Source organism: Lindgomyces ingoldianus (assembly GCF_010093535.1).
Source record: "Lindgomyces ingoldianus strain ATCC 200398 unplaced genomic scaffold BDR25scaffold_11, whole genome shotgun sequence".
NCBI classification, from domain to species: domain Eukaryota; kingdom Fungi; phylum Ascomycota; class Dothideomycetes; order Pleosporales; family Lindgomycetaceae; genus Lindgomyces; species Lindgomyces ingoldianus.
The window spans coordinates 1,408,806-1,421,056 of NW_022985172.1; the positions used below are offsets into that span (position 1 = coordinate 1,408,806).

The 12,251-nt window shown below is 47.7% G+C and overlaps 5 protein-coding genes across 5 annotated transcripts; 1 reads left to right on the top strand and 4 right to left on the bottom strand.

Moving 5' to 3' along the window:
- Positions 1-421: 421 nt before the first annotated feature.
- Positions 422-742, bottom strand: BDR25DRAFT_174779 (uncharacterized protein; the record flags this gene model as incomplete). Its single annotated transcript, XM_033684164.1, has 1 exon — positions 422-742. A coding segment is annotated over one exon (321 nt), but the record flags the coding sequence as incomplete, so codon positions are not given.
- Positions 743-836: 94 nt separating this feature from the next.
- Positions 837-2,818, bottom strand: BDR25DRAFT_284166 (uncharacterized protein; the record flags this gene model as incomplete). The annotated part of the gene is made up of 7 exons (XM_033688102.1): positions 2,699-2,818; positions 2,569-2,645; positions 2,275-2,518; positions 2,165-2,227; positions 1,791-2,114; positions 1,550-1,739; positions 837-1,492 (listed from the first exon to the last, which is right to left on the bottom strand). The coding sequence occupies exons 1-7, from the start codon at positions 2,699-2,701 to the stop codon at positions 837-839; spliced, it is 1,557 nt and encodes a 518-aa protein (XP_033549457.1). The 5' UTR covers positions 2,702-2,818.
- A 1,156-nt stretch (positions 2,819-3,974) lies between these two features.
- BDR25DRAFT_366616 (uncharacterized protein) lies at positions 3,975-4,618 on the bottom strand (the record flags this gene model as incomplete). The annotated part of the gene is made up of 2 exons (XM_033696966.1): positions 4,212-4,618; positions 3,975-4,142 (listed from the first exon to the last, which is right to left on the bottom strand). The coding sequence occupies exons 1-2, from the start codon at positions 4,560-4,562 to the stop codon at positions 3,975-3,977; spliced, it is 519 nt and encodes a 172-aa protein (XP_033549458.1). The 5' UTR covers positions 4,563-4,618.
- Positions 4,619-7,173: 2,555 nt separating this feature from the next.
- BDR25DRAFT_15969 (uncharacterized protein) lies at positions 7,174-8,134 on the top strand. The gene is made up of 3 exons (XM_033684018.1): positions 7,174-7,429; positions 7,486-7,662; positions 7,717-8,134. The coding sequence occupies exons 1-3, from the start codon at positions 7,309-7,311 to the stop codon at positions 8,097-8,099; spliced, it is 681 nt and encodes a 226-aa protein (XP_033549459.1). The 5' UTR covers positions 7,174-7,308; the 3' UTR covers positions 8,100-8,134.
- Positions 8,135-9,132: 998 nt separating this feature from the next.
- Positions 9,133-10,593, bottom strand: BDR25DRAFT_302732 (uncharacterized protein). Its single transcript, XM_033689859.1, has 3 exons — positions 9,889-10,593; positions 9,783-9,832; positions 9,133-9,705 (listed from the first exon to the last, which is right to left on the bottom strand). The coding sequence occupies exons 1-3, from the start codon at positions 10,448-10,450 to the stop codon at positions 9,406-9,408; spliced, it is 912 nt and encodes a 303-aa protein (XP_033549460.1). The 5' UTR covers positions 10,451-10,593; the 3' UTR covers positions 9,133-9,405.
- Positions 10,594-12,251: the final 1,658 nt, after the last annotated feature.

Sequence of the window (12,251 nt, forward strand, 5' to 3'; positions counted from 1 at the left end):
TGACCGTAGAGAGTGTCGATGTATGCTCAGATCCCCATGCCTTCTCCTTTCCTCGCAGTGCCCGCTGGTACATCTTCTCAGCCTCCGGTCTGTCTTCTTCTGACAGTAAATCCCCCAGGCTGTGAAACCTCCATGGGTGTATTAAAGGCCCCAGTGACCTTAATTCCTCAGATACTGAAATCTTCCCTATCCATTTACTGACAATGACACCATGGACTAATATCCGTTTCCGCTTCCTCCAGAACTCCTCCTCGTGCTCTGAAGCCACATTTAATGCAACCAGACCTGCAGCAACGCTAGAAATGCTATACCGGTCCTTACCTTTGGCCAGCTGGCTGCACCATTTATGCAACACTGAGTGCATTGAGTGGCTACTAGTGCCTTCTTTAGTGTCAGCGAGCGAGTATCGCGACAGCAGGCCTACTGCATCGGCGAATTCCAGCTCGTCTTCAGCAATCCTAAGCAACCATGCTGGAATATCCATTTCTTCTTTTAAATCTTTAGCGGATGCAACTAGCTCATACCAAAGTTCTCCGCAGTCCAGAAATCCCCAGAGCTTGAGCAGCCACGCAGCCTCCTCGCTTTGTTTTCGGACCTGCTCGTAGGACACGGTCCATGTCGTCAGCACATTTCGATCGCCGTACTCCTCCAGTGGAAAGCGCTGCTGCTTCTTCATCAGGTTCTCCCATGTTCTATCATAGTGCTTAACATAGGTAGATGCAGACATATTCGTCTCTCGCATATACGCGCCGGCTTGGGTAAGGGCCAGTGGAAGGCCATTAAGACGTTGAAGAACTGTGTCAGCGCCTATATAGCATCTATCAGCAAAGATATCCTTAGTTCCTAAGCTTAATCGCAGACTCACCCTCAATTCCCCTTCCAGCATTGTTCTCTAGAATGGCACGTGCTTGTTCTGCTGCGACTGTCCCAACCTTGACTCCTGCCCCGTGTTGCAGAAGGCTTGCTAGCCTACTTGTTATAAGAATCGACCCGTGATCTGCATGAGGAAAATAGCTTTTCACATTATATGCTTGCGAGTCGTCTTTATCGTAGGGGTCGCGGTCAACGTTGTCGAATATTAACAGCCATTCATGGTTTGATGGGACGGATAGCCACTGGAGACACTCGCGTACCACCACATCGATATCGAGAACGGAATGATCCAGCATCTCTACAATATCTGCCGTGAGCTGGTCCCGCGGCAGCTTTTGCACCAGTTGTACAAACGACTGCTTTAGACTGGCTTCTGAGGACCCGTCCAGCCAGAAAATGCTGCTGAATCTGCATTGATGCTTCCGCGCGAACTCGACCGCTAGCTGCGTCTTGCCTATGCCACCAAGGCCATAGACAACGACGATGTTTCGACGACTCGCCGTGGGTGAAGTTTCAAGAAGGAGTTGCTCAAGCTCCTTCATTTCTGCGTCTCGATGGACGAATCGGCTCACTACGGGCACACCTCGGAGACTGAGCTCAATCTTGTACTTCCCGTCATCTGTTGCATTTAGCTAACTGTCTTCAACTATTAATGGCTACTAGGATGTATAATTACATTGAGACCGAGCTAGTACGAGTTTATGGGATACCACAATCATATCCTTGACAACATCTGCCACCGTCTCGAAGTCTTCCTCCGTAGGCTTTCTAAACTTGTTCATATTAAAATGTGACCGTGAGAGGGAGAACTTTCTCGTCGCATCAGACAGGTCAAGGCAGCCAGAGCTTTCGCTCACTACAACTCGCTGTGATAATGGTCAGCCTTAGCATAATGCGCGGCCTATTCTATCGCCTACTGTTCGGTCCTGCTTTCCTACAATCTTCCCCACATTGCTTGACTTAAGCTCGTAGAAGCATGCAACCTGGGCCATATTTGCCAGCCTCCGCGTCTTCCCAAACTGGTCGACCACCTCTTGAAGAAACTCATTGCCTGGCTCAAGTATTTTCAGGACCTCTGGCTGTACCTCGTCATCCCGGTATTCCATCCGCGCTGCCTCCAGCATCTCCATCTGAGTCATCCCTTCCGCGCCTCTAAAAGGAGTACCAAAGAAGATTAAACCGGTAGTCGACACGAACACACCAGGCCACCCGTTTTCGTCCTGCTGCGCTTCTAGGAGTGCCCGTGGACCATTAGCTGTGGGAACATGCTAGCTTTACTTTGATTGCTTACCTTCAGCACAACCAGCCCGCCGAAGCAGTGCGCCACAAAGATCAATGGGCGGAATAGACATTCCTAGCCAGGTCAGCCGTGATGATATATTGGATATCCAGGATCTGCACCTTTCTCTTCCGTTGTAGTGCCAGCAGCAGCCGCCGTGCCACCGTCGATGCCTTTTGTCGCATCGCACCTTCCCCAAACCACTGAGACTGGTATCCGTATCGCATGATGCGCGCATATGGTGCTACGGTTGGCAGCATAGCTTCCTCGTTGAGCCAATTGACCCACTGTGGGTTCTCCGCAGTGCCGACATTCTTGCACCAGCTGTCATCTGGGTGCGCCCCGATGCCATGGATCGCAACGATGCTAGGCTGGCTTAGTATGAAGATAGACACCCAAGCGCGATCCGGACGTACTCAATGGCCTGGGTTGTGTCTGCTGGTGCCTCGCGGAGCACCTTTAGGCCGATATCATCATCCGTCACAGGCCGAACCTTAGCTTAGTATTAGCCTTGGCGTCTTCCTTTGGTGCCTCCCCATCACGTACCATGCTCACTCTTCAACAGTCGGCTAGGGATAAAACAAGAGGTCTGAAATAGAAGCAAGAGTTGGTATGAGAAGATGTGCAGATAGCCGGTAGGTTGAACATATAAGGCTGAGATAGCCGTCCGGTCTGCCCGCAGAAAGGCTGAGCTGAACGGCCATCGCCGCCCAAGGTGATGACTTCTCCACTAAGCGCCTGCTGCTTTGAAGATATATACGTCCTAACTCTATCACATAGAACGCGTAAATATTTTCTACTCTATCATCCCATATTTTCATGTCGCCATTTTTTTTAAGGGGAATCAGCTTGTTTGCAATTTTGAATCCACTGCAGAACGATCGCCAGTTACCTTGTTGCCTAGCCAACCTTCAGTCAGTCTTGCGTAACAATTCCACCTCCCGCATGAGGCTTTTTCTCAAGAAAAAAAATCTGGTTCCACAACCTCAAAACCATGGCGCCGCACCTCTAGATCGCAACAACCTTGTCCAGCGCAAACACTACCCTCTTGTATTGGCGACGGGTCAAAGGTTACGAAACTACCACCACAGAAGAGTCTCGGTTGCATCTACTCGTAGTCTAGATCTGTAACCGCATATTCATCAAACCCCTGCCACGGTATCTCCTGTCCTAGAAATCCTGGGACATGTACTTGGATGAAGGCTCCGATCGACTAGGCGACAGCCGAAGCAACATTCACAAGGCTTCTACGGACGTACCGCTACTTGATCTAGCATGAGTTGAACTTCAACATCACCTAGCAGGACAGTCTCCGCCTTGTTCCCCAGGTACGAAGCCACGAGGCTTTCGTCGTCGGCCCGCGTCTAGCTAGCGCCTTGGCAATGGCGGGTTCTTCGTCATGGGATGAGCGATGGCGAATCTATCCAACCCTGTTCTGTAGAGTATTTCAAAATCAACTGACCAGTCCCAATATTGTCACGATACAGGCACGCGACAAGCTTTAGAATTTATCGCTCTAGCGCTATTTTGTGAGTTAGTGCAGTTTTTCTTTCACCTACAGTATCAAAAGTCCACGTTGTAGAGTTCTCTAAATCAGCAAGCACCTGTCTATTGCACTGGGTGGTACATTTTCAGGTGCTGTAAAGCTAACAAGTCTACCTTAACATATTATCCTGGATCAAGTGCTCGGCTAGAATGACAATAGATTATTTTCACGTATCTAGCGGTTGAACCAGTGTACTCCAGGAACAACCCAATAGTTACAACACAAGAGCACCAATCGAGCGATAACAGCACGCTCAATCGAACTCCCTTTACGCACTTAACTCAGCTTGTTCCATATCAATGTGAGCCCGATCAAGTTGGCTGGGAAGTCATACTTGTACGACCTACTCACGCCAACAGACTCGCCCGGCCCTGGAATTTTAGTCGCCTCATACCAGGGATTCAGATCGCCGTTGTATACGAAAATATACGGGTTGGTGAAGTTCTTTCACAAGAATCAGTCGTTGTCTTTTTTGTGCATAATTTGGTAGTGAGAAAAAGGGATAATACTCACAACGGAATACAGGTCGCTGAAGTACTGGCCCTGCGAGGTGCATTTCAAGGCTCTGGGCCAACGACCCTCCTCAGCAGTGGGGTCGTTAAAAGTGCAGACGCCCCCAGAGCTAGATTTCATCCATCCATAACCCGTGCCGGTGACAGTGAAAACGCCGCATTGGCTGTTGTTGGAAACGAATCGGCCTTCCTTGTTCAGGCAGCCGACTTTATCGGCGGGAGAAGCGGTTTGTATGTCCATGTTGTGGATAACCCAGACGTTACCGGTGCCAGAGAAGTCCGTGTTGTATGTAACTGGCTGCGCCATGGCGCCCACTGATAGGAGGGTGATGGAAAGAAGGGTTCGCATCATCGTTGCAGAGCGGACGTCACAAGAAAGGGAAGATGTAAGGTGTCTATACAGTACTGGGCTAGCCTACTCTATATACTTTCGTAAAATATGGCGTAGTTGTGAACGTATGATGAATTCGTAAAGTAGGCGCAATGGCGCAATCCTTCAACAAAAGACCTTCCGTTTTGATAGTGAAACTTTCCTTTTGATTGGTCAATGGCAGTACAGTCTTCCGAGACGAGGGAATATTCCAAATCCCTCAGGACTGTGTGCCAGGAGGATTGGCGAGCCCTGGCAAGGGGAGAAGTAAAATACTAAATTTCGTGTTGTCCCATTAAAAGGAACGGAAATACGAGTGTGGAGTAATCCTTCACCTTCCTATCGAGGTTTCTGTCTCAACTTTGCCTGTAATTATTTATGCCTATACCATGTCTATAATACTACCTATTTGGAGTCAAAAAAGCCAAGTTTATTCACTTGCGTATGATGTGCCGCATTGCCATCCTCCCAACGTCGTTCGAAAGCCAAACACGTGGCGAGGACGAGAGTCGATCCACTAAACCATGAGAGCACCCGATACTTTCCAAATGCCGAATGGCTTCACAGCCCATACACAAGTGGAGATGAGGCGAAAAGCTTGGGTATATTCGGCAGGTAAGGAGATGGACAATATACCGAAGCTAAGCCCGCATCAACCTCGAGGATATGACTAAGCCTGCTTCGAGTGAATCTCAATAGCACGAAAATGCTGTATCTGGAAGAGGTATATGATGTGTGGTATCGAGCAACCTGGTCCCTAATAGTAGCGTCTTTCGTACTCTTGTCTCAGGATGTCATGAATCACGTAGTAGGACCGTAGCGCCTTGACAGTCAGCCTTGTTGATAGCCTTGAAGCAGACACAGGTGATGAGCCGCGGGTTTAGGCGTTCTCCTAGTTCTGCCATCTTATATGTGGACAGATGTGGAACCGGTCCTCGAAGTAAAAATACGATGTTTAAGATGGCGTTAGTCCTTTTACGAGGCCGAAGGCGTTAAGCTAGAGAGCTCCGAATCCCTCGTATAGTTGCAGGATAATAACCTCTTCGTATGCGTGATTAATATCCCTGTTCAATCCACTCAATCCTACCGACCGACGGGGTCCCTACGATGCAACCATGTGCGCGGCAGCATCACCAGTAACTTTGCGGTGGGAACAAATGTTATCATCTTTCTAGTGTCGGATTCCTCAATGGTCATTTCGCAGCCCCTCAAGCCCCCGAATTACGCCTTAATGAATTCCCTACCCGGACGTTGAAAGGGAAGAGGCCAATCAGGAGTAAAAACTAATTCCTCCCAAGCGGCCTTCTTCCCCGTAACTGAGAGTTAGTGACGGTAGATGCAATTTAGTTACCCATAAGATATTATATTGCATGCTTGTGATTTCTGTGATATGAGCTAGAAAGAGTGTCATGAAAGACTGGCGATTGTTCATATGAGGGTTGGGACGAGGTGGTGTTAAAGTTCCGCCCTGTTCTAAAGTTCGAGCTAGCAAAGCTGACTCAGCGGAGCCAGCGAATCACCCGCGATCATGATGTCTCTCGAACCCCATTCCTAACGAGCGAATTGGAGGTCGGGGTTCGAAGCTTAAGCCTACCAAGAGCTAATTACCTAGTCTCTCTCGTGCGAGCATAGTGAGGTTGTTTCATATTCTTATCGATATTAGACGCCACGCTGACTTTTCAGCTGAGACGCGCCCCCGTATCCTCATCATTGCAACTGTCAAGTCCAGGCTGGCCAGTCCGCTATCCTGAGTCCTACGTTCCCTCCCTGAGATCCGATTAAAAGAACCCGATGTCTAAAGAAGTAGACAGTCCGTAGTGAGGGGATACACGGTTGACAATAGTGCTGTGCAGCTGTATTCGCGGGTGACCTTTGGTGTCCATGCTAGAACTGGTCTGTTCCTATTGAGTACGAATGGTCGGAACTGCTTCTATCCTAGGCTTTCTTCATCCGAGGAAGAGGGGGTCAGCAAATCTTAGCACAGCGTTATACTATGACGTTCGCAAGAGACACTTTCCTTGTGACTAAGGTGGTTCCAGCATCACCTATATGACGTTAAGTCGAAAGTTTGCGGTATCAAGTGTGCGAGTGGTTTTGGACCGGGCGGCAAGTGTATGTCGACTGGAGTAGGGACACAAAGACACGGTTCAGCTTGACGAGGGTTTAGGCGATCTCTTGAAGCACGAGTTCTCGTTCCCCTGACCTCTCATTTACGATGCCAATATCCCAAAAAACTTGCTCTAGTGTAGGCGAAGAGCACAGTGTTCCACTTCGTGTCCACAATAATTGTCGTACCCCAACACAATAAATGTAGGCAGGCCGAATAACGACGCAGGTACAAATTCTACGACCCGAACAATCACCATCATCACCCTGTAGTGCGGTGTAAAGTATGATAAGTCAGCTCTGCGAAATTAACATTTCTGGATACGGTCTCTCTGAAAACGAAATCTATGAACTTCATTCGATGCTCTACCGGGTTGTATCTCCCATGCGATTGTTCATTTCATAGAGCTTATATACAGTCTTATGTAAGATTTTTCCAACTTTCCGTGTGTCCTCAGCCTTGCCTCTTCGACCCGAATGGGGCAGAGAACCAACCGTAGCCACTACCAACACCACTCCACTAGCTCATGACTCCGATATCTCACTATCCACCAGATCGTTCGCAGATGTGTCTGACAGCACTCACTGCCACCCTTGCTGAGAACTAGTTTCTTGCTTTCCAATGGCTACGGCTGTCGACCCGACCCGGGAGATCGACCTTGGGCATTTCCGGTATAGGGATGGAAATGTGTACTGCGCTTGTAACCCAGGCGTTATGCAGGGAAGAAATCAAGACGGACTATGTACGTTGTCGGTTTGTTATCTATGTGCAGCAGTGTGATAGCTAACGTGGAAGTAGACTGGCAATGTCAACAAAGTGGGGTATTGATATCGGAGACAGAAGCTACAAGGATCATCACTAGCAGCTGTGACCACAATAAGGTACAAGATAGTGAAAACGTAATTGTGGGCAGCAATATAAGTACCGTGAACGTCCTTATTTCGTATCTCACATTACCCCGGGCAGCCGACTCGCGCGAGTTTCCTTTCCATTGGAGGATGTTATAACAATGGCTAATGATTCATCTAGACATAGACAACCATATAAACTTCGTCGTAATGCATCCCCAAAGGACAGCACCGCTGAACCAACAGTTTAATTCAGCATGGCCGGTCGATCCCAGACATGCCCAGTGGGAGTGGGAGCGGGAGCAATTGTCACACCAGACAGAGAGAATACCTTGGCAGAGAATTTTCGGCACGGCCTGGCAACTTGATATCAATCAGGCACCAGTCAATATATCTCCTGAACATATCTGGGGCGATTCCGAGGTTGTACACATACCAGTCAATATACCTTTCCAGCATATGTGGGGCAATTCCGAAGCTGTACACATTCAACGAGAGAGGCTCTTCCTTCGTTTATGGACTATATTTTGTGCCTATATGTCCCAAAGGGAGTTTTTGGGGTAGATCATGGTTAGGCCGCCCGATTGGCATTAAAGTAAAATGCAATTTATCCTTAGGTCTCTCTTCACGTAGTTATATTTTGCTCAAGACTGCACAATTTTAAATCAATCATCACACATTCCCAACCTTCTAAGTGGGATTCGGCTCAAAGAATACTAAAAACAAGCCTGGACTATCCTAGCATCATTCTGCCAACAGTAAGAGTGCAATGAAGGAAGGCTCCACCGATACATCTTCCGTTAAGTGTACACAGTCGCCGACTTCCAAATTTGTCTTCAACTCTTCATTCCCGATAGACGGGTTCTCGGAAAGCTTCTTTATCGGTATCAGTTCAACTGTTGAGCCCTCTTTCACAGGGATTATGGCAGGCCCATTGAATCGCATCGCGGTGATCCGATATCTAGACGACGACGGCTAGTAGAAACGACGAAATTAGCAGACAGTAGACAGCTACGTGATGTCACTATATCAGAGACAGCGTACCTTTAATTCTCGCGCAAACCTCCCAAGAAACTCGTTAGACTTCTCGGCTAGGGTTTTGTTGTCCTCGCAGACCTCGTAGTCGCCAAACTTCTGAAAGGGCGCCTGGGTGGAAACCCAATTTCCCACAGGCCTTAGGGATTCTAAAGCATCTTCTGGAATTTTGCGAACCTCTAGAGCCATGTTTCGCTCTCTCGAAAGCGTTGGTAGCGGGCCGGCCGTGATGGGATTAGCTGTCTTGAGGAACGGGGTTGAAATCAGGCGCCATGGAACACAGCACCCCATTAGGTAATCTACGCGACTGACAAATAGATAAGGCTCGTAACAATAAAAATGAAAGCGCAGCTTTTGGTGTGCACGGCCGGAGAGCCATGCAAATAGGTGAACATCTTTATAAGATGAAGTAAGAAGGGTGGATAACAACGTGCTTAATTCTTATGACTCCAAAGCCATGTGTCGGTCTACCACTGGCTTCGGCGTTGACATTGGATGCTTCACTATTGAACAACAGACTTCAAACTACACGTCTTTTTGCAGAAGCAGGGGCGTTAATGAACCCGGTTTTATGCAATTTTCACTTTGGAGTAAATAGTCAAGTTCCACATGTGGACTGCTACGCCAATCGCGATATAGCTAATGATAGTTACCCAGCTGTGAAACCCTCTTAACTAATACCACATAGTTGAAGATGCTTTCGGTCCTTGAGACTTGACCTCCTGCCTCCATTACCCCATGAAACCTCGAAACGTGTCAAAAAAGCCCTAGAGTAGTGACGTTTTATACCTGGTGAAAGGTGAAATGAGCTGCTGTAGCCCCTCACCCTACACCGCTAGCAACTCGAAGTCCAATCCATCTGGTCTGGTGACGTAGAAGCCGCAAATGTAGTTGTTGTGTTTGAATCGAATGTCCCGAGTAGCACTCTATCAGTGTCGGTCACCTCATTCTCGTCGGCGTCGACGTTGTGACCGTTGGTGCCTCCAATGAGGACATTCCTAGAATTTCGTATCACATTACGGCTAACGCTAGATCGGATGCCAGACTCCTTTTTTTCATTTCCTCCGTTTATGTGAGGTGTGGAGGAAGTGTTTTGTCCCGAATTCGGTATCGACCTTTGAAATTTCATTTCCTCCTAATCAAGTTAGAGTTATCACCTCGTACAAACCTGATTACGATGTATTCAGGAGAGAAGGAAAATACTTCAAGTACCTCGGTAGATAGGATTTGCTTCTTTGACATAATGATGGATGCAGGATGCTCTGCTTAAAGTTAACGCTGAGTTCATGAACTTTATCCTGCGCGTTACTTCGCCCACCAGTATGGTTGAAAAAGCAACGGCATGGAGCACTGCTCTCCATGATACCGTCCTTCATTGTAATGTCCTCAGGAGTTTCAACCTTCTGCATACGGTCCCTAACTACAATGGGTGATTCGGCCGGGTTCTGGAGAGAAGTTAGAGCTTCCCTACAGGAGCTCATGATGTATAGTGATAGATTGCTCTTGTCGCTTTCTAGAGCCGCGAAGTTCTCGTTTATGAGCTTCTCCACCTTCTTTATGGTCAAAATGAAGACGAGCCTTTTCACCCTCGGCCGTTTAAGTTTAGAGTACGTATCTTCGAGGAGATTGTTGAGCGTAGTCACTTTGGTGGATATCGTTTGCACCTGGATACTGAAGAACCGAGTGTGAAGCTGCCGGTTTTTTTTAATATCCTGTAACGCATTCCGAAGCAACTGGAGTTGTTCAATGGAACATCTTATGCGGTTTGATAGTTGACTCAATTTCTCAGGGAAGTCAATTATTGACTGACCAATAGTCGTGGCAATGCATATAAGCTGCATCGCTGCAGCCACAGCTCCCAAAATCTCACAACCGCTCATTGCTTTTTAACCACTGACCAATCAGGATTTATCCAATGATATCCACCGCCTTTTTCAATGAATAGGAGGGTTTGGTGTTGACCCCGGAAGGGCAACATAAAGACTGCAGAATGTTGGTGACTTGTGAGTGGTGCTGAGTGACAAGGAAGATTTTCAAACCAGCATAAGGTCGGACGATTCTCTTATAGGATTAAAAGAATCCCTCAGGCTTCGACATCGATGCTTCGCTGGCATCAGGATTACGCCTTGTACGATTTGCGCTCCCAAGGCTGAAAATTCGTTGAACATGGGTGGGTCGTGGGCAGCCGCCCATCCGCGCTACCCACCACCCATGGATGGCGGGCGCGCCCATGGGTAAGAGCCTCAGATATAAACCGAAGCCTCATTGGGTAGTGCCTGTCCTAATGTAGTGGTTTCGGTGCCAAGACCGTGAATTAAGGTAACGATCACTAGTTGCGCACCTATCTCTTTTATATGCCACGTAACGTTAAAAATAAGTTTAAATTCTTCATCATACCTGATTTAAGCACTCTTTCTTAGCAGTGCCAGCCTGTTGTCGCATTATCGAAACCCTTATTCAGATGCAAAATGACTACCTTATTACCCCACTAAGGAATAGTGAACCCCGCACTAACGATCCCATTATTGCCCCCAGGAAAATCCACCGTCACAGAGCCCTTATGAGGAGTAAAATGGCTTTTGGTCCGTGGTTGATCAATCGGGACCTTCCACACATAGAGGGAGGATGTAGGGTTGTCACTGAGGAGCTGCTAGTCCCCGATCCCCCATTAGCTTCCATACTGCACCAAAAATTGACACCACCCATGTGTATGTAGCTGGTATTGTATTTAATAGAGTCTTATGCTACTGGGGGTGTTGACCCGTTAAGTTTCTTCGTAGAACCCTATTCAACAGCAGACGTGGCTCAGGCTCTGCAAATTGACCTTGATATCTTCTTAAACACTCCTATGGGCTCTGAACCAGAGAAGATATTCTCCACAGTAAGTATTATCATCAAAGATTGATGGAATCGCTTTCAGAGTGACATTATTGAAGCCAAAGAATGTTTTGGCTCATGAGATTGGGCAGGTATCATTAAAATTGGCTAGCACGCAGGGGATTCATTGGATGGTAGGGACAATGAGGATACTGGCTTTACTGAAATCCGAGGTCTAATTCTGAAGAGGACACTCTAGAGGCCTTTTCAGGCAATTGGTTTAGTAATGAGTAGTTGAATGAAGTTATAGGCGAACTGACAAGGCTTAAACGACCCCATAATAACGTTTGGAAGACCATATACGCCGTGAGGCGCCAAACTGGAGCTTAAGTGAATTTGGCCGCGTATATTTGATAAAGTACATTCTATAATCTTACTCGCTACCTTTTAACTGCCTCTAGTGAGCCTACTTCTGTTCGACATGGCTAATTACTTACCGGATTAGCGCTTCCAAGTGATTTGAAAGATTTAACTACATAAATACTGGGTCGGAGGAGATACCCTGCAAAGGGTTCCGAGTTTGATGCGAGGCTCCCTCATAACAGACTGAAGGTCATTTGCACGGCTCTTAGAAACGGGTGATCGGGCGAAGCGAAGACGTGATGACTGGAACCGTTCGCCTGTTCCGGCATGGGACAAGCTACACCCTATCTAAATTGTCAACCGGTGAAGCTCGAATGCCCTGTTTTCAATGCATTATAGGCTATTTTTGATGTTGGAATAATCGTTAGTGCCTAATTCGGGAAACCCTGCCACGCCATCCACGCATGAGTTGGCGAGGGCTGACCTCAGCCTTACTATCTA

Bases quoted from the DNA above. Each gene is read 5' to 3' on its own strand.
- BDR25DRAFT_15969 (XM_033684018.1), top strand. From the start codon at position 7,309: ATGGCTACGGCTGTCGACCCGACCCGGGAGATCGACCTTGGGCATTTC. The intron at 7,430-7,485 runs GTACGTTGTCGG...ACGTGGAAGTAG, and splicing joins AAGAAATCAAGACGGACTAT to ACTGGCAATGTCAACAAAGT. The intron at 7,663-7,716 runs GCGAGTTTCCTT...TGATTCATCTAG, and splicing joins ACCCCGGGCAGCCGACTCGC to ACATAGACAACCATATAAAC.
- BDR25DRAFT_302732 (XM_033689859.1), bottom strand. From the start codon at position 10,450: ATGAGCGGTTGTGAGATTTTGGGAGCTGTGGCTGCAGCGATGCAGCTT. The intron at 9,833-9,888 runs GTGGGCGAAGTA...AACTTTAAGCAG, and splicing joins TTGCTTTTTCAACCATACTG to AGCATCCTGCATCCATCATT. The intron at 9,706-9,782 runs GTACTTGAAGTA...TAACTTGATTAG, and splicing joins AGCAAATCCTATCTACCGAG to GAGGAAATGAAATTTCAAAG.